General features: G+C 39.8%; 1 protein-coding gene across 2 annotated transcripts in view; it reads left to right on the plus strand.

Annotated features, from left to right (window-relative positions):
* The window catches only part of rnf24 (ring finger protein 24), a 33362-nt gene that overhangs the window by 4819 nt on the left and 8087 nt on the right, over positions 1-20456 (plus strand). The window contains exons 2-4 of one of the 2 annotated variants that reach the window (XM_046843039.1): positions 9966-10115; positions 14463-14505; positions 15600-15641. In XM_046843039.1, the coding sequence (XP_046698995.1) occupies positions 9973-10115; positions 14463-14505; positions 15600-15641 (228 nt within the window). In that variant the 5' untranslated portion in view covers positions 9966-9972. Of the gene's footprint in view, positions 1-9965; positions 10116-14462; positions 14506-15599; positions 15642-18273; positions 18653-20456 lie in introns of those variants that run through there. The other variant, XM_046843040.1, reaches the window with a different exon arrangement.

The raw sequence follows: 20456 nt of genomic DNA on the forward strand, positions 1-20456 counted from the left end.
CCTCACCTCAGATCTCCTCACCCCAGGCCTCCTCACCTCAGTCCTCCTCACCCTGGATCTCCCCACCTCAGACCTCCTCACCTCATACCTCCTCACCTCAGATCTCCTCACCCCAGGCCTCCTCACCTCAGTCCTCTTCACCTCAGATCTCCCCACCTCAGTCCTCTTCACCTCAGATCTCCCCACCTCAGACCTCCTCACCTCATGCCTCCTCACCTCAGATCTCCTCACCTCAGATCTCCTCACCTCAGACCTCCTCACCCCAGACCTCCTCATCTCAGACCTTCTCACCTCAGATCTCCTCACCCTACATCAGTATCTTAACGCCCCTGTAGGTGAATGAATCTCCACAAAATTTAGTGGAACATTTCCAGAAGAGTGGAGGATATGAGAAGAGCAAATGGGGACTGTGTATTTTTGTCAGAGACGAATTCTTTCATAACAGTCTCATATTTTTAATTTCGACTTTAAGGGTTTAAAAGTGAACTGAAACGCGGAATAAATTCCCAAGGACACGTGGAGACGCTTTTGGTTTCAGTTTTACAGCTGTTTTGAGTGATTATTTTTGTAAAATTCCATGATTGCCATGAAACCAAAACAAAAACAACACACACACACACACACACACACACACACACACACACACACACACACACACACACACACACACACACACACTTAGAGGATGGTTTAGAGATAGTATTCTGTTTAAAAGCAGACACTGAAGATCTCCACTCCAGCTCGATGATATCAGTTGATCTTCATGCACACTGCTGGATTTTCTATAAATAAACACGAGGATTATTTACAGCTCCACTCCACACGTTGCACAAGACTGAAATTCTGAAGACCCCCAGGCCCTTCTACTGGCGAACTTCTGCTGTATTAGGTTTCAAATGTTCACGCAGTTCGGGGTTGGAACTGGGGCTCGGGCAGAGAGTGGAAATTTCCACTCCACACTCAGCGAGCTTCCTTTGTTCCTTCGCTCTCTGGCTGGAAGTCGAATGGCTGCAGCCAAAAGCAGAAAAAAAACACACACACCTACACACACACACACACAGTGAAACGAGACTTTGAATATCAAACTGGCAGGAGGGGCCGCATGACATTTAATATCGTGATAAATAACGTAATACTTTTTTTTTATTGTTATTTTTTTGCCTTTTTTTATTTTATTCTTTAACTGGAAAAAAATGTGGGAATGGTGATTTTTTTTTTTTTAAATAGTAAAATGTTTTTTTTTAATATGCATATATTTAATATACTTATTTTACATAGTTACGTTTTATTAAAAAAAATAATAAATTAAAATAATTGTTATTGACGTTATTTTTTTTTGCAGAAAATAAATTAATTAATAATTGTGAATAGAAATAGAAATTATTAATGAAAACATTTTTTTTTCCTATTAAATATTTTTTCCATTCTTTTTTTTCAGCTTTTTTTTCTCAATTAAGAATTTATTTATTTATTTATTTATTTATTTATTTATTTATCTATTTATTTATTTATTACTAACATTTGCTTGTATTTCCAGTCCCTTTGCTCTTTTTCCCACTCCTCTGTCAAATCAGTCTCAACAGTCTAAAAATACTTTGTGTTTTGCCAATAACGTGACACTATTTACCCTAATAATACACAATTACGCAATTCCCACGTCCAGCCGTAACTTCCTCCCATTTGTATTTTAAGTAAATCTTTGGTACCTTTCCAGAGCGAAATCACAAACCCGCTACTCGTTGGTTTTGAACTTCCTGTAGGTTTCGGTCATCAGGAAATTACTCATCGTGAATCTGTGAATGAACTTCTTCGGAAAAAAAGGCCGAAGCAGATGTCATGACCTGCTGGTCTAATCGGAATTCCCCGGTCCCCGGATTGTTCCAGGGATCGGGTCTGACATCTACAGGAACTGTTGTGTAGGTTCAGAGAGGAGGGACGTGTTAAACAAAGTGTAAACATGATGAAAGATGTGTGTTTGAGCTACAAAGGGGGGGCAAAAAAATGACAGCTGCCTCGACGTTTTGTCAGTAAGAACTTAGCGAGCTCACTGTGAGGAGCAACTGATGGATATTTTCCTCCCGACAGGAAGTCGGTGTTGATCGATCTGAAGCGAATACTCGTGTTGATAAACTCTCGTGAACGGCCATTTTGATTTTACGTTACTCCCTAAACTCGGGGATCAAGAGAAAGTCTGGGAGGGTGTGTGTGTGTGTGTGTGTGTGTGTGTGTGTGTGTGTGTGTGTGTTGTGTGTTTTTTTTTTTTCTTCCTAGCCCGGAATGGCGTGTTACGACCTTTGGATAAAGGCAGTGAAACATTAAGCCGGAGGTCATGACCCCACGTGGAGTCTCTTGGCTTTTAGGGGGTGGGTGGGGAGAAAACCTCCAGAGAAGAGAGTCATTTTAGAAAAATTTTTAAAAAGAGAAAAGAAAAAAATGTCCTGCCTTTTTTACTATTGTAATATATATATATATATATATTCTTTTATTCTTTTTGAAGCGGTGAATTCAATTTAATAGTTACATTTGAAAATTTTTTTCTTTTTTCAGCTCGATTTTTATATAAAAAAAAAAGATATTTGAATGCAGAATTGTTACGATCGATTAATTAATACAAATATTAACGTAGTATTTTTCAGTCATAAATCTTTTCTTTTGATTTAGTTATTTTTAAGTAATTAGAAATGTATTTAGTTATTTATATTATTATTGTTTGTATGTATTTCCATAAGCCTCCTCAACAGTCTAAGAGCACACACACACACACACACACACACACACACACACACACACACACAAACACACATGTATATATATATATATATATATATATATATATATATATATATATATATATATATATATATATATATATAAATTACATTAAAGACAAAAAAAGGCATTGAGCATTGACGGGTATGTGCTTCTTTTAGAACATCCCGTTTCACCTTTAGTTCCTATTTACTCCTATAATAAGCTCAAACAGGATTTGTGGATTTGTTCATCCACAAAAGGTGTTAGTAAAGTTAGATACTGATTTAGGTGATGTGAGGAGGCCCGAGGTGCAGTCAGCATTTACATTCATCCCAATACGATTGAGAGCTCTGTAGCAGGAGATCTTCCACTCTAACCCATGAAAAGCTTTGTCTTGCTGGAACAGGTCTCCTGGCTGAACTGAAGGGAAATTTTCATGCTAACGCCCCCAAAGACTGGAGAGTTTGTGGAATAACCTGATATGGCTGGAAAAGTCAAGGCCGCCAATACTTTTGCAACCAAGATGGCAGATACAAAGTCTATAGCAATGTCTATATTTCTGAGGAACTGCAGCATTTACGGATGGAAAATGTCCAGAAGGACATCACGTTACGGACAAGTGTGTGTGTGTGTGTGTGTGTGTGTGTGCCTCATGGTGCCTAGTCAGGCGGCTGGTGTTTATTTGTATTATCATGGGAAAAACACTGTGGAGAACTGAAGTGTTCTGAGTGAAAGGCGTTTTAATGATTCTATTTTTTGCGAGAGCAGCAGGAACACGTTAAAGGTCAGAGAGAATTTGTGACTCTGAGACTAAAGCTCAGCTGTCTTACTGCTGGTTTTGTTGTTTTTCCTCTTTTTCCTTTTTTTTTTTTTTTGGTGGGTCCAGACAGATTTTTCTTTTCTGATTCATAAATAATTAAAGACAGCCTGGGGTTTATTAACCACATAAACTGTTACCAGGCTTCAGTTTGGACTTTCTGGTTTTATTTATTTATTTATTTATTTTTAGTCAGATGTTGGTGCTCGAAGAAGCAAAATTATGTCACGGTAGACATTTTCCGATAAATGGGCATATGGTATACATTTTTCATTATATTCAGTGTATTTTTAATATTTATATTCATTGTCCAGAATACTTTATATATAAATATTAATTTTTGGTGAAAACATGGTGCTACTGTTTATTGGTGTCTCATGACAAATTAATTAATCTTTATATCATATTATGCCATTTACCCAACACCAAATGGGCAAAAGTGTGTGGACACCTGACCGTATGTGTTTTTTTAAACATCCTATTCCACATTTAGTCTCAATCGGCTCTATCGATGTTTTACCAGATTTTGTGGAGTTATGGAGGCCCGGGGTGTCGTTCTAATTCATCCCAAAAGGTGTTTAATAAGGTTGGAGCTTTATAGCAGGAGATCTTTCACTTCAACCCATGGAAAGCATATCTTCATGGTGGAACAGGTTTATTGGAACCCTAGTTGAAGTGATGGGAGAATTTCATGCTAAGGCATCCACAGACATTCTATACAATTGTTTGTCGAAACAGTTTGGTATTGGACCATCTATGACTGGCGTTCCAATACTTTTGGAAGTAGAAATCAGTAGCAATTAACGCAAACCCATTAGCAAAGAGTTCTGGCTAGCAGGGCGCTGTTATATTCCACATCGTCTTTTACTTGATACACCTGTTTGTTAACGGATGTTGAGGAACATCTTTGAAAAATGGTGGAATCAATGGAGGGAAGTGCTGAAAATTCTCCTGAGCTGTTTTGGGATCTGACAATAGATACCCAGCAGGTCATTAAGTAGGCGATAAATCCCTTGCCGTTGTGTCGTTAGAGGAAAATAATCAATGACGGGCTGGGGCAATGGAGCGGTGTTACTTTTACTACCAGAACATCGATTATTATCCTGGAGTGTTTGAGTTCTACTAGACCACAACAAACTAACTAACAGTTTAACTAAATACTCAAAAATTCTACATTTTATGGAATGTTGCTATAGAAACAGTGCTACATTCATGTAAACCTGGGGTGACTGCTGTCAGAGCTGCTACTATAGAATTTTCTGACCAATCAGAATCCAGGATTCCACATTACTCCAGCTGTAAACATGATATCTGAGTAGTATTATGGCGTATCCACTTGAGCACTTCCCCTTCTCCATCTCGTAACCACAAGGTACTTTCTTTGGGGTTTTTTTGGGGGCAGTTTATACCTCAACACTAGGACCTCAAGGGCTTGTTTTGACTCTGTCTGTCTGGACTAAAGGGGTTTTTCCCTCTATGTTAGTGTGAAACAGTGGTATTGTTTATAGAAAGCACAGTGACTCGGGACTTGTGGGACATGCTTTGTAGATCACGTTCATATGTCGGAATGTGGTATCGCAGTAGCACCGGTCTGTTATGTAATACAGCAAAGAAATGGGTGAGAAGAAGAAAGAGGAGGAGGAGGATAAAATAAATAAAACGAGGGCTCAATTTCAAAAGGACTTGGCTAGAAAACTGTTCTTTCGCTTCACAAACCGAGTTAGGAGTTTTCCCTAACGTCTGCTTGCTGATTATACTCAAAGTGATCTCCAATGAATAAGGCATTAAATTAAGAACATGAAGTCTTTTTTTTTTAAAGGACCACCCCCACAAAGCATCTAGAGGAAGCGTGAGAGAAAGTGACTTATCGCACCTACTGAGAACGAACTGCCACTGCTAATGTTATCAGTCCGGGAGTTGAGGAAGGAACAATGTGTCTGGTGGTGAGAAGATGGCAGTGAGAACAGCCAGGCAAATAGAGCGAAACCCGAAAAGAGAATGAAACCTGTAGCTGAGGATCAAAAGGACGCCGAATAGACTGAGAAAGTACCGTTTTTTAGGGGTATTTCCGGCATCTTTGGATTTGAAAGTGAATAGCTCGACATCTAGTTCAAAAGTGGCTTTGTAGTCTTGATTGTAAGCCGCAGCAGGATCGAGGCTTGCTAAATCCTGAGGGCAGAAATAAAAACAAAGCCAAGGATAGAAAAGGATCTGTCATTTACTTTGGCAATGAGTTACTCAAGCCTTTGCTGGAAGTTTTTTCCAGACGACCAACTGGTTTAACCCTGACCTTCTAAACCATTTAATGTTTTACATTATCAGTGGCATTGACTTTTCATGCCTGGCTACAGAAATAACAGATGAAGACAGAAACATAGGGGTTTGGAAACATGATGCCGGTGGCTAATGGTTCGCCGGCATGTCTCACCTTCCTTTTCATTTCAATGATGTTGTAGTTTATATGGAACTTTATATATATATATATATATATATATATATATATATATATATATATATATAAAATTGCTTCCCATAGCAGCCCTTGACAACCTCAGGTAAAAAGTCCACTAAGCAATCAAGAACCTAGAATACCTGGTGTAGGTGGACATGAAACTTAAAATTGAGAAATGTTAGACTACTGTTGGGAACCAACACCAAATAGGGCAACTTGAGATACTTTTCACCAAAAGGACTTTAGTTCTGGAGTCATATTTCCAGGAAACCTATTAGAAAAACAGCTTTAGGGCTTGGTTAAAAAAATTGAGTCGGTTGTAAAAAATGAATATTTAGCTATCAAGTAGTTAATATGTTTGCAATCGTTTTGTTTTAATTAGGGCTTGTTCCACAAATGTAAAAAAAAATCTGAAGGAATTCCTGCAGCTGCAAACCTAGAAATCTGTGTCGACCTTGAAAATCAAACGTTTTAGCAACGTTTCTACATTCCTGAAATGATTGCTGTGGTTTAAACACACCTACGACGGTACGATTCCTTGACTCTGGTACGCCACTCTGTTATATCAAGCTATAAAAAGGGCACGTGATGTACCAGGATTGTGTTTTTACCACAGGAACATTTTCAGGGAGCCAGGAACTTGAAGAGAACTTGGCTACACTGGGTTTCTTGTTTGGTTTCTTTCGAAAACGTACCTGCCTCCAAGTATGAGCGATGATGTGACTGGGCGTGCATGTTGCCTCGTAATGCCTTGACTGTTCCACCATCCACGGCATATTCCCACCTCATGACCAGTGTTCCTGGCACAGGCTTCATTCTGAAGAAGAAGGATCTTGATCAAATGATGGGCCAAGTCAATTATTAGCTATGTTTGTGGATTTTGAGTTGTTGTAATAGACTGGCACCCCATCCAGGTGTAGGTTCCATGATATTGTTGATATGGTACATCTGTATGTCGATTCCTGTACCAGGTTGTACTTTAACCAACTCTTGAACCCCTGAATTTGATTTGAACTTGTTGTTTGGATGGAACTACTAAGATAGAGGTGCTTAGAAACTCAGTAAACATCCAAAAAATTGAGGCCTTGAACTTGTTCATCTCCAGCTATCTTTATTCCCAACTTGTTACCAGTTTTTTATCTTTTCACACTGTGTTGCGGTTTGCCAAGACTTCTCTATGTTATTTCTTTTTTTTGCATGTGCATGGGCATTAGCTGTGCTAATTCTTCTTATACAGTTTGTACCCAAAACTTCTATTGTATTTACATGTGCCTCAGGAGAAAATTCGGCAGCAAATTGAACTTTGTTTTACAACCGCTGATACGAGATGAAAACAAACTTGGAGTTACAGATCAGATTGTTTAACGACTGACAAGCTGAATTCGGGTCTTGTTTAGCTCCAGGACTTAACCGTCAAAATCCAGTCAACCGAGATCTACCAGTGTTTACAAAGCACATGCTATAGAGCTTATACGTAAACTATTACAACTGTTCTTATGGCCGTGAGTGTGTTTAAACTCTATACAACCTGTATTATTCTTTAAACAGCGCCTTATTTTATTTATGGATGTGTTTAGACACAACTCTTTATTTATTTATTTTTATTTATGTGCCATATGCCAGCAGGATTCTTCACGCTTTTTTTTTTTTCAAAATAGTCCTAGTAACAGAGAAGGAAATGCCTCATTGGGTTTAACCACACTTTTGTACAGTAAGAAAAGACTTTCAATTTTTTTTACTCTTTTGGCTTGTGGTGTGTGTGTTTGTGTATGTTTGTATGGGAGGTGGGTTGATTGGTAATTCTTTATCTATACAGTCTATACCAAGTATGACACTCTCAATGCTACTCAAAAATCATAAAAGGGGTCATCCGTCAATGCCGAAAGCAATTTTAAGGGACTCATTAAGTACATATTACACACAAGGGTTTGGAGCGTGTGAACTGCCCATAGAGGAAACACTGCATTTTAGACACAAGTCATATTTTTGGTTATAGGCAACTCTTTTTTCCATTTTTCTCGTCACTTGGAGCCTTCCTTCTCACCATCGCTTGGTCTTGCCTCCACTAAAGAAACCTTCTATGTTTAAAATTCTTTCTTCACATAATCCCAGTGATGTTAGGAAGCCATGATACAGTGCCCTTGGAGCACAGTGAGTTAAGGAACTTGCTCAAGGGCTGCAGCTTTTCAATACTGGTGCTTGAAGCCCTGACCCTCCGATTAGTAACCCAGCACCCTAACCATTTAGCTACAACTGCCTTGGAATTGATGTTCTCTGAACATATTGGCTCTTAAAGGGTACAGTGTCCTACCAGGAGTGTTCAAGTCAACCCGGGACTTTCGAGGCTAATTTCAAGGTATGGAAACCGCATTGTTTTTTTTCAACATACTTCCCTGCTATATTTATACATTCATCTCAGCACCTGGAAAGATCAGCGTTTTTTTCAGGATGCCTGACCCATCCTAGGACAGCCTGCTTCATTTCATCATCAGGGAACCACAATGAATTGGATCGTTTCTGACAAATATGCATCTTTAAAACGTCAACTCCTTTTAATGTATTACTTCGGCTTAGCGTCTCGTCACCCTACTGTGCTCGAAGTCTTCGTTCACAAGAAACATTAGCACCACGTCTTGTTCCATGCAGGCGCCGACACTGTTGTCTGCTTTCTTGATTATAGGTTTCTGGATGTGTGTGCCACCTATCAGTAATAAGACACACTACTGCATGTAGCACCACCACACTAGCATCCATTTTTATAACTGTAACATTAAAAGTCCTGGTTAGACTTAAACGGCAACAGCCTAGACGTTTTCCACAGAATGATCCATTTAGTAGAAGCCCTTTTACGGCTTTGGGTCGCGACCCGGTGGATGAGTTCCTCTGATTTTGACAAATACATTTGAGCATACTGTGGTAAGGCGTTCGACAGGACTTTGAATTACAGAGGACCTTCTGCTAAGAAAATCAGAGTTTAACAAATCTGTAGTCAAATTTTCAACAAGGAAACTATTCCCATGAAGGTTGCATTCACACCAGTGCTCAATTATTTTACTGCCATCTTGACCAGATGGATTTGAACAAGTCCAACTCTACCCCAAACGACAGCAAAGAAAGTCTCTGTGTTTTGCTTCCATCAAAATCATCCCCAATCTATATATGGAAACCGTTAGAGAAGGCGGCGAGTGCAAATGAAACAGCCAAATCTTCAAGGACAATCGCCTAACACCAATTTTCCCACAGACGGCAGGGTGTATGCGCTGCGTAATGACTCCTACAGGCTTCTCAAACCCCTTCGCTGCAGAAACACTCACTTAACCAAAGTCTGTCTGAGATTCTGGGTTTGCTCACACACACAAACACAGTGATGACCGTCTTGTCTCAGCGCTACATTAGTGGTAATTGTTGTTATGGAGACAGACGATGAGCATGAAAAGGAAGCATCATGTCTGAAAGCACCGAAGTGTCAATGAAGCTGTAACACGTTTCCAGTCTTATTCATGGCTGCGACTCGGAAAGGGTGCTCGCTCCCACGCGGTACCTCGGCTGACATTTAGCCTCGCTAATCAGACGTGTCATGCCCTGGCGAAACCTTTTCTACTCATTTCCGATGATGAAAATGTGATAACGCTAAAAAACGATGAATAATCCACGTCTAGGATTTTAGCTAGCATCTAAAACTAATGCGAGCTAGATTCGCTAGGTAAATTTGTTGACACTTTACCGTCGTTTTTCTCCTTGTGTGTAAATATAACAGCTTTGTTCTCAGAGCAGATTAGCATAATCGAGCCGACCGTGCTAGCGTTCTACACTCACCTGCGATCTACATTCTCCAAACCTAGCATTTGAAAGTACTCCCAACTTTTTCTCACAAACACAAACCACCCAGGAAAAGAAACAAAACATCTCTAACACCCCTTTGTTTTCTCTTGTCCCCTCCACCAGGACATCCATGCCCTCAGATTTCCAGCACGACAGTATCAGGATGCCGAATATAGGATTTCAGAACCTCCCCCTCAACATCTACATCGTGGTGTTCGGAACCGCCATCTTCGTGTTCATTCTCAGCCTCCTGTTCTGCTGCTATCTGATAAGGTAAGACCACACGAGCTTCAGGTGCTCTCACAGTAGGAGGCTACACGGCTGCTTTGTTAGGCTAAACGAATGTTCCTGAATCGAATAAATACGAACAGGAGGCCAATCGCTCAGGACTCGCGTGAAGTTGAGCATGTTGTACAGCGCAGATTTAAAGTCTTATAAATAATGCAGGGAACTCATAAAAGTAACAGTTTTTCCTTGTGAAAGGTGGAAAGTTTTCCATCGTAAAAACAAACATGCGAAAACCCTCGAAGTAGATTTGCTAAACAAAACCAGGTGTTTCTCTCCAGTAGCTAGTTTGCTACTATACTTTTATTATTTAGAGAGTGACCAATACTTTGTGACCAATATTTACTATGTTCTTTCAGCATCGCTGCTGCTACGTGAATTTCATGCATCTACGCTAAGGAGACCGAAGCGTGTCCTTAGAGTCACACAGAATATAGATTTACATGGCAGAGGTAGAGCTGCATCTTCCTGGAGAGAAAACAGGAAAAGAACGTCTGTTTTTTATTTACTCTTTTTTCTTATGTGCTACGAAGGTGCCATGTTTTAGAAGTCAGAAGGCTCTTAAGTAAATTGATAATTTGCTGTCTGTCTGAACCAAAAAAATATAAGTAAACTATCTGTACAGTACCATACTGAATTGCAGAGCATCGTATTTTCTTGACTGAATCATCGTGTTGAATTGAATCGGAATCGGAATGGAGTGAATCGTATTACATCAGTAGCTGCTTCGTGTTCATCTTTAATATAACGTTTTGTTGGCTATGGATCGAGATACCAGTCTTAGGTTCCTAATAAACACTAACATCATGGACCATGCATGAATTTACACTATATGGAACAAAATATTGGGACTTTCCAAAGGGTTCTTTTCCAAACACACATTTGGAGTTTTGTAGGACGTCTTTGGATGTGGCAGCATAAACTTTTTTTTAGAAGTTTTAAGGAGACCCACTTTATGAAGATATGCTTTACATGGGTTGGGGTGGAAGATCTTAAGTGGCCTTCTTTAGATCTCTGACCTCAAACCTTTTGGTACAAATTGGCACGCTGGGTTTCTCACCTCACCTACATCAACACCTGATTTTACTCACTGCAGCTAAATGATCTCACACAAATCTCCACAGAATCTAGTGGAGCATCTTTCCCAGAAGAGTGGCATTTATTATAACAGCAAATGAAGATTAAGTGCCCATACATTGTATCAAGAAAAGATGTTTTAACAATTTTTGAGGTTTCTAGCTGGGGGCCATTGCTTGAAAAGTTTGCTTTGCTGTTTTGGTTGAACAAGGAACCTCAGGTTCTTCTACCGTTCCTCTATGAAAGAGCTAACTGTCAATAGTTCAATTCTTGATGTGGAAGTGTTAATAATGAAACCGTCGCACTTAAAGCACCCCGAGACTTCTCTACATGCAGGAGATGCAAAAGGAGTTAAAAGATGAAGTTGAAGAAGAAGGAGGAGGTAGAGGATGAGGTGTGTGGTGCAGTGAGATAGCTTCTTGTCTTCTGGTAGGGGGACAAGATTTTCTGGACAGATTGACAAACGTTTCCTGAATAATTGTATTTATTTATTTTTTCATACTTCTGCATGAACATGCTGAAAAACATCTGCATTAACCTCTGTCAAAGGCAACGATTGTGTGACTTTCTTATAAGATCTATGAGCAAAAGTACTGGGACACCGAACCCTAACTCTATATACATAATACACATATGTATACAGTGTATGTATATATATATATATATATATATAGCGAGTAGGGTGGGTGCTGAAGTGAGATCATGTTGTTTCACGTGTGAGGAGACCTCAGTGAGAGAGTGGAGAATAGCTCCAGTTGAACAGCTTCCGATGTACACAGGATGACGTCTTGGCACACTGGCTTATGAAGGTCGGTGCTCCCTGTGACTGTGCGTGCAGCCTCGTGCTGCCATCTGTTGGCGTGTTACAAAAGTCGTCTCGAAACCTTTTGATACCACCTCAGAAAAATTACTCCAACCGTTTAAAATAGATGATTACAGTCAAAAGTATTGGGACACCTCATTATCGATTGGCCTGCTATAGAGCTTCGACCTCAACCCTATTGAACACCTTTGGGATGAATTATAAAGGCTTTACAAACGTGCTTGTAGATGAGTGAATTTCCACAAAATCTAGTGGAACATCTTCCCAGTAGAGTGGAGCTTATTAAAATAGCAAAAGAAGACCAAATGTGAAATGGATGTTCAAAGAAACATCTTAGTCCCGAATGGAAAAAATGTACCAACACACAATAAGGTTTAAAGAAGGACCAGTCCCTGGTTCCGTTCAAATTGACCGAACATTGTCTACGTGAAAGCTTCTAAAGCTTGCTTTTCCCTTTGCTAGTCATCCAAGTGCACAAGTTGGTCCAAGTCATTCCGCCGCGCCCTCATCTCCTGACGACTTCGCACCGCTCCACACCAGCGGGTCAAGGCGACCATGCTGGGAGCCACCGATTTAGCAAGTTCTCAAAATAGCAGTCTCGTGCCTCGCACAATGCATGGAAGTGGCCCTCCGGATCGCACAGCATCACGTCACCTCCACCTGAAAGCGTTTCCCCGACACGTTCTCCTGAGCACGCTCGTTACGTGTTGCACGAGTCGATCGTGAGCTCGCACGTGCGCCTGAAATGTCCCGCGATTCATCCTACACGCAAGCTGACGCAAGGATAAATATCACAGCTTCTTACTAAAGACAGCACACACACACACACACACACACACACACACACACACACACACACACGCTTCCAGGCTTTGAAAACACACACACACACACACACACGGCAGCCTCGTGTTTATCTACTGTACGTATCCTCAAGGCGGGGGTTGGGAAACGTCTGATGTGGCTTGCATGGCAAATCGGAAAAGAAATATTGTTCCAGGCCATTTTTTTGGAGCAAATAACCCAAAAGAAAAAAGATGATTAGACGTGTTGTAGAATTCTGTCCAAATATTTATGCAGGCCATCTTTAGTGTCACAGCTGCCACCATGCCCACCTTTTACAAATCACAGAGACTGGTTTACGGTGGTCACTTTGGATCCTCCTGTTTGTAAAATCCTACGCACAATATTCATCTCTTTACTGTTTTTTTTTTTGTTTTGGTTAGTTGCTTTTATTCCTTTCCATTTTTCTGGAAGCATGTCAGTGTGCAGGAACGCTAGTCTTCTCCTTTTCTCCTGTTTTTTTTCTTTCTTTTTTGCTTTAGTTGATTGATTTCTATCTATCTTTCTTTCTTTCGTCTTTTATCTTTATTTATTTTTGCTTCTTTCTTTTTCTTTCTTTCTTTCTTTTGTTATTTTTGCTTTCTTTCTTTCTATCTTTCTTTATTTTTGCTTGTTTCTTTCTTGCTTTCTTTTGTTATTTTTGCTTTCTTTCTTTCTATCTATCTATCTATCTATCTATCTATCTATCTATCTATCTATCTATCTATCTATCTATCTATCTTTCTTTCTTTCTTTCTTTCTTTCTTGCTTGTTTCGTTCTTTCTTTCTTTCTTTCTTTCTTTCTTCTTTCTTTCTTTCTTTCTTTCTTTCTTTCCTGCTTGTTTCTTTTTTTTTGCTTTCTTTTGTTATTTTTGCTTTCTTTCTTTCTATCTATCTTTCTTTTTTCTTTCTTTCTTGCTTTCTATCTTTCTTTCTATCTTGCTTTCTTGCTTGCTTGTTTCGTTCTTTCTTGCTTTCTTTCTTGCTTACTCTGTTGGTTTGTTTATTGTTTTTTTTCTTTCTTTCACACTTTATTGATTATTACTGAACCTAGAAGAACCCATGCATTCATCCTGACTTGTTTATTGGACCTGCCCTGAACCAAGATTTGCTCCTGAACACACGGTCTGCAGTTCAGCGCTTCTCAGCATCCGAGCAGAAATACACACACACACTTTACATCAATGCAGAGCGACGTGTGTACGCGAGCGGAAAATTACCAGAGATGGAATTCAAATAAAAGGACAACAGATGATTTTCTTTTGCGTTTCAGAAGCGTGGACAGGGCCGTCTGCCAATCAGGAATCAAATCAAAACAAGCGAACATTTTTTAATTTTTTAATTTAGACGGTCTGGCATGGTTCTGACATGGTCCAAGGTTCTTCTAACTGATGGGTGTGGTAGTGTCCACGATGCATTTCTTTGACCTCCGTTAGAACTTTTGTTCTAAATTTGAGTGATGTTTATAATAATCACTGATCGAATTTTTCCTTAAATTTATCACTGTATATCAGATTTTTGCTGACTAAAGGGGAAAAAACTTCTGCAACTGATATGAGTTACACATCAGATTTTGATTTAGTTTTAAAAACGGTTTTGTTTGTGTGTTGCAGGTTACGGCACCAGGCCCACAAGGAGCTGTATGCGTATAAACAGGTATTTATTATAACTGTCAGTGTGAACTGATGTAACTGACATACAGGTTTTCCTAAAGTTAGTGCCCCCCCACTACAACTTAATTGCATTCACAGTCGTCACTTAGCAGTGTTTATGACCTCTATAGGTCGAGCTCACTGAATTCTTCTGCCAGATGTTCCTCACCCTCCGAACTGCACACGACCTCAAGTTCTTTATTATAGGATTCATGTAAAGTGCAGTGTGAGCTGGAAGATCAACTTCATTGTTTCCTTCTTTCTCTTTCTTTCTTTCTTTCTTTCTTTCTTTCTTTCTTTCTTTCTTTCTTTCTTTCTTTCTTTCTGACGTGGTTTCTGGTTTTGTGAGTTTCTTTCTTTCATAATTGGGTTGTTGTTTGTTTGTTTGTTTGGTTGTTGGTTTGCTTGTTTTCTTCTTTCTTTTTGCTTTGTGTTTCTTTATTTCTTGGTTGTTGTTTGTTGGTTTCTTTCTTTTTCTTTCTTTTTTGTTGTTGGTGTGCTTGTTTGATTTTTTCTTTCTTGCTTTGTGAGTTTGTTTGTTTGTTTGTTGGTTGGTTCCTTTTTCTTGGGTTGTTTCTTTCTTTCTTTCTTTGGTTATTTGTGAGTTTCTTTGTTTGTTAGTTGGTTTCTTTCTTTTTCTTTGTTTGTTTGTTTGTTTGTTTTGTACCTTTTTTCTTTCCTTCTTTCCATACTGTCACCTTGAACCACTTTTTTTTTTTGCATGTACAAAATAATTACTAATCTGAATACTAATAATACAAAAAAATCTGAGAAACAGAACGGGGGGTGAAATGATAAAAATTATTTTATTTATTTATATGTATATTATATTTAAATGATCTGAGCTGTTTATTTACCTCTTTCTTTTATTTTATCGGGTGTTTTAAGCTGCATTTTGAATTTTTAAACGATATAAATCAATGATTATTGTTATTATTATTATTAGTAGTAGTAGTAGTAGTAGTAGTGGTGGTGGTGGTGGTGGTGGTGGTGGTAGTGAGTGAATCAGGTATCTACTAAGCTGAAACATATATTTAATAACTATAATATTTTAAAGAAATTAAATGACCAAATGTGTAACTTTTTATCTGCTCACAGGTTATTCAGAAGGAAAAAGTCAAAGAGCTGAACCTACATGAGGTAAGCACCTTCACATCTCTGGGTTTCCCTCTAACGTTCTCAGACGTTTGCAGATCTCAGTACTGCTTCTATTGTAGTCCTAAGCCTAGGTATAATGGCGACAGTAAAGACGTGTAATTATTATAGAAGTGATCTAATTATTGAAACACGTTGACGTTATACAGCGTTAGTAGAAGAATAGACTTTTCCACATATACATTAAAGCACAGTGAAATCTTTTCTACGCATATCCCTGCTCTGGATCAGAGCGCAGGGTCAGCCATGATACAGCGCCCCTGGAGGGTTAAGGGCCATGCTCAAGGGCCCGAGAGTGGCAGCCTGGCGATACAGGGACTTGAAACCTCAGTGAGCTACAACTCTTTACTTAGTGCTGTCTTAACAGCTAGCGTAGATGAGATCGTCCTAGAAACACTGCTTTGAAAGATAAGAACAAATAAAGCTGAACTTAATATCTATGTCTTTTGGACTTTGGTTTCTTCACACCTGTTACATGTCCGGTTGCTTGGTGTGTTTGAAGCTGTTCTTCATGCTAAAGGTGAATTTTTCAATGAAAATAAAGTGGAACATCAGGACATTTATAGATTATAGACACAAAGAAGATGCACGTCTCTGTGAAATCGTACGACTGGGTGATTCCAAACGAGCTTTAAAGCAGGAGTTATTTGTACGATCTACAAATCCTATTGCTGTGAGTAGGAAGGAGAGATAAACAAGGCTACTGCTACTGATGATGGGTTTTTTTATTTGCACTTGCTGTACTATATCATTATCTTGGCCAGCTTTTAATGATATACCATCCCATCTTTTTTAAGCCTCGTCTCCATATAAAGCCCATAAAAACAGCAACACAGCTGCGAAAGTAATCCGTATGATGGTGTCGATGAGGGCCGTGCTGTTAGAAGATCCCGGGAACTGCGTGCTGATATACAGATTGCTTACAGTGGCTATAAATACTCACATGTTTCTGGGTCGTGCTCATTTCCAGAAGTCTGACCTCACATTCAAAAACCGGGAGCCTGGATTCTGTACGATCGCGTTCGGGATTTCAGTACAGTTCCGTACAAGTTTCGAACGGGGTCATGGCATTTGGATCTCCGTCTCATCTCTCAGGAGATGAGCGGTTGTATATTTGTGAAAGAGTCACAGCGCTGTGAATAGGCATTCGGTTCAAATCGTAAACAAACCCGCATTAGCAATTAGCAAACAACTTAGCGCTTAGCCTATTTAGCAATTTGCGGTGTGAGCAAAAGTATTGTGACACCCGACTTTCCCAGCCGTATGTGGTCCTTCCCAAAACTATTCCTACAAATTTAGAGGCACATAGATGTACAGTGGAATCCGCTTATCTCGCCCTCGGTTACCTCGACAACCCTATTAAGTCGACGGTTTTGAAGTGGAACCGCCAAATTCTCGCTTTTTCTAAGCATTTTTTATCGGTTTTTATGTCGCCGAACCCTAATATCTCGAACACAAGGGGGGAAAAATTTGCCATTTAACGCCGGTTATCTCGGTGCAGCCGCAGAAGAACTCGCGGAAGTGGCAGTAAAATCAAGTCTTACAGCTGCTACAGGTGTTGTATTGTATACTGGTGAATCTCTGCTGTTAGTTAGTGCTAGTGTTCGTAGCGTTAGTAGGGGCACGGCGTGGCTTTGGGAAGAAAAGCGCAGCCGTTGAGAGAGTGCCGGTGGGAAGGCACGTACCGGGATACGCATGCGCGATAATAACGACAGCCGTGAACCAACATATACCAACAATAATGGACAGTGAGAGTGTGGAAGTTTAAATAGGAGCTGGTGATGATGATAAACGAGCACCATATGTGCGCGATTGAAGCCGAGAGCTTCAGAGAAAGCGGCGAAAGCACCTGACACGCTGAAGGGGCGAAGGGGCGTGGCAGGTGGATTCTGACAGATAAACATGTACTGTATGTATTTTATAGCATGCCTTCATCAAACAAATCGCAGCAACGCTGTTGTGTAAAAAAAAACTTCAAAAACACGTGCATGCACGTTCTCATTTATTAACGCACATCATGTACATAAAGAAATTTCAAGCACGTTAATATAATGCCGCCATTTTGATTTTTGTTTATCTCGATCATCGGTTACCTCGATGCTTTTTGGCGACCCCCTAGGACATCGACATAACCGGGTTCCACTGTATTTTGGGTGCGCTAGCATGAAATCCGTCCTCCTCACTTCACCTGGTAGAATGAATCTCCACAAATCTCAACAAGATCTAGTGGAACATCTTCCCAGAAGAGCTTTTTCATAACAGCAAATGCGGATTCAATTTCGGAATTTTAATTTGGAGACGGAGAAAAACACAGGGAAAAAATGGCATTTGGGAAAAAAGGTTTGAAAATAAAAAACCAGCATCGCCCTGGTCCTCCGGAACAGAAACTGTATTGTACAATAAATTTGTATTGTTTCTGATTGTACTAGAAGTTTCACTGAACTAGAACCTTGGAAATAAAACTGCATTAGTTAGCTAGATTGTATAATCATGTTTTTTTTTTTTTATCTATGTAGGAAAGCATTCCCTTTTAGTTGTATTTCCACGCTTGACCACTAGAGGGAGTTTCACGGTTTACCTCTGTGACATCACAGTGCACCGCTTTCGACCGAGTGCTTAAAAGGCCAGAACACTGAGCAGCAGCCGTCATATGACATCCTATCACTCAGCTGGCAGATGAAAGCAATAATCACATCCTATCCCCAATAATCAAATCCTAAACCCAGTTAAGTTTGAGTGTTCGGAATCCTATACTGTCTTTTTACTGACCTTCCTTACATTTAAAACTTCAAGCCGGATAGTGTGCTTACCTTAGAGACAGGATGTCAGAACGACCTTCCCGCAGAATCCAGCGCCCAGCCCATCTTAGAGACTATGAGGTGCAATATTCTACACATCAGAACAGAACAGCGAGTGTGTCAGATCGTTGTAAATCTCTTTCTTCAAGTGGAAAAGGCATCGATGCAGCTGCAGAAACTAAGAGGGCTGAGATAAGGGTGAGATTTTTATCCAAGTGCCAAGCAGTGAATTTGAATTAGGTGTGTCTCAGGAATGACATGTGATTGGGACATGGAAGTGCAAAGGCTGCTGGGAAGCCCATCATCTCATATATATATATATATATACACAGTATATATATAAAATTATATTTGATGATGATGGTCATGATTAGAATCTCTTCCCAAAGGCAGATGAACAACAACACAATATGATATGATATAATCTATATATATATATATATATATTTATTTTTAATTTTTTTGACACTTTTTATTATCAACAGCACCTTGAAAAAATAAATATTATAGACGCAATAAAATTGGCTCCCCTCTGCTATACATAGCCAATATCTGGAATCCTGGTCTTGGCTTGCTGGAGAAGTGCTAATGAAAGGCTAGCTCTAATACTCCGGTGTAAATTTCCCAGCCTGAGCCTTAGTTTATCAACGCCAGGAATACACAGTGTCACGGGTAGATCTGTAACAAGAAACAGCAATTATGTAAAGCCGCTGCCAGGATCCATGGGAAATATATCAGTGGCTAAGACCGTGGAAGGACTTTTTGTCAGAGTCTCCCTGCAGAGAGCTTTCTTCCCTTTACTTACCTCACAGCAAGAGATTGTTTTAAAACACCTTCAAGCTTTCTAAAACACCCAAGCGCTCCTCGGATCATTTCTTTACCTCCTCGTTTTTTGCCCTGCTGCTCTTTTTGGGTTGCACTGCTTTTCAGGTTTTGGCACCTTTCACATTTTTGAAGGTCTTCCTGATCTCACGTGATGGTCTTCGCTTTTTAAACCACTCGGAGCACCTCGAAACGACGCGTCGCAGCATTGCCGCAATGTCAAGCGGATGTCCCTAACCGATAAATTTCGAAAATTGAGAAATATTGTTCGACCCGTGGAGTAGTTTTTACAATCTTTGGCAACTACAGGAACTTTGTCGTTATCATGAAGGACTTTGAGTAGCTCTTCAGCAGCTAGCCAGTTAGATCTCCTGGAGTGTTTAAAGGCTCTGGCATGCAGAAGCTGATGCTGGATCTGTGGTGACCACAAATGCTGAGCTCATAAAACTCGGAGCTACTAACCATATAGACTGTTTAAGACTGCAGAAAGAACATCACTTATAATCTTATACTCCAGTAATCATGTTAGTTCTCACTGTCCAGTGTTCTGTATTGTTGAAAGATTTATGATCAAACTCTTGATGTCACCCAGATGAGGATGGGTTCCCCTTTTGAGTCTGGTTCCTCTCAAGGTTTCTTCCTCATTACATCTAAGGGAGTTTTTCCTTGCCACAGTCGCCACGGCTGCTCATCAGGGATAAATACACACCATTCACCTTCACTGTTGATTTCTGTAAAGCTGCTTTGAGACAATGTCTGTTGTGAAAAGCGCAATAGAAATAAACTTGACTTGACTTGACTTAGATGAACAACACCTATTGCTGGTACAAACAATACAGCGAGTAAAATCTGTCTTATATTTGACCCGAATCGTGACAGTAAACTTATGCCTACAGAGGAAACTGACCAATCAGTATACACCATTCTCTCATACGTCTAGTCTTTCCACATTTAGTCCACATTTGCTCTTATAATAATCCCGACTCTTATGAGAAGATGTTTCACTGGATTTGGTGGATTTTCATTCAGCCACAAGGGTGTTAAAGTCAGGTCCTGATGTAGGTGAGAAGGTGAGGAGACCTGGGCTGCAGGCAGCGTTCCATATTTATCCCAAAGGCGTTCAATGGGGTTGGAGCCTATTGCCACTCAAGATCTTCCATGTCTTCCATGAGTAGAAGAC

Source organism: Silurus meridionalis, chromosome 28, assembly GCF_014805685.1.
Source record: "Silurus meridionalis isolate SWU-2019-XX chromosome 28, ASM1480568v1, whole genome shotgun sequence".
In the NCBI taxonomy this organism is placed as follows: Eukaryota; Metazoa; Chordata; class Actinopteri; order Siluriformes; family Siluridae; genus Silurus; species Silurus meridionalis.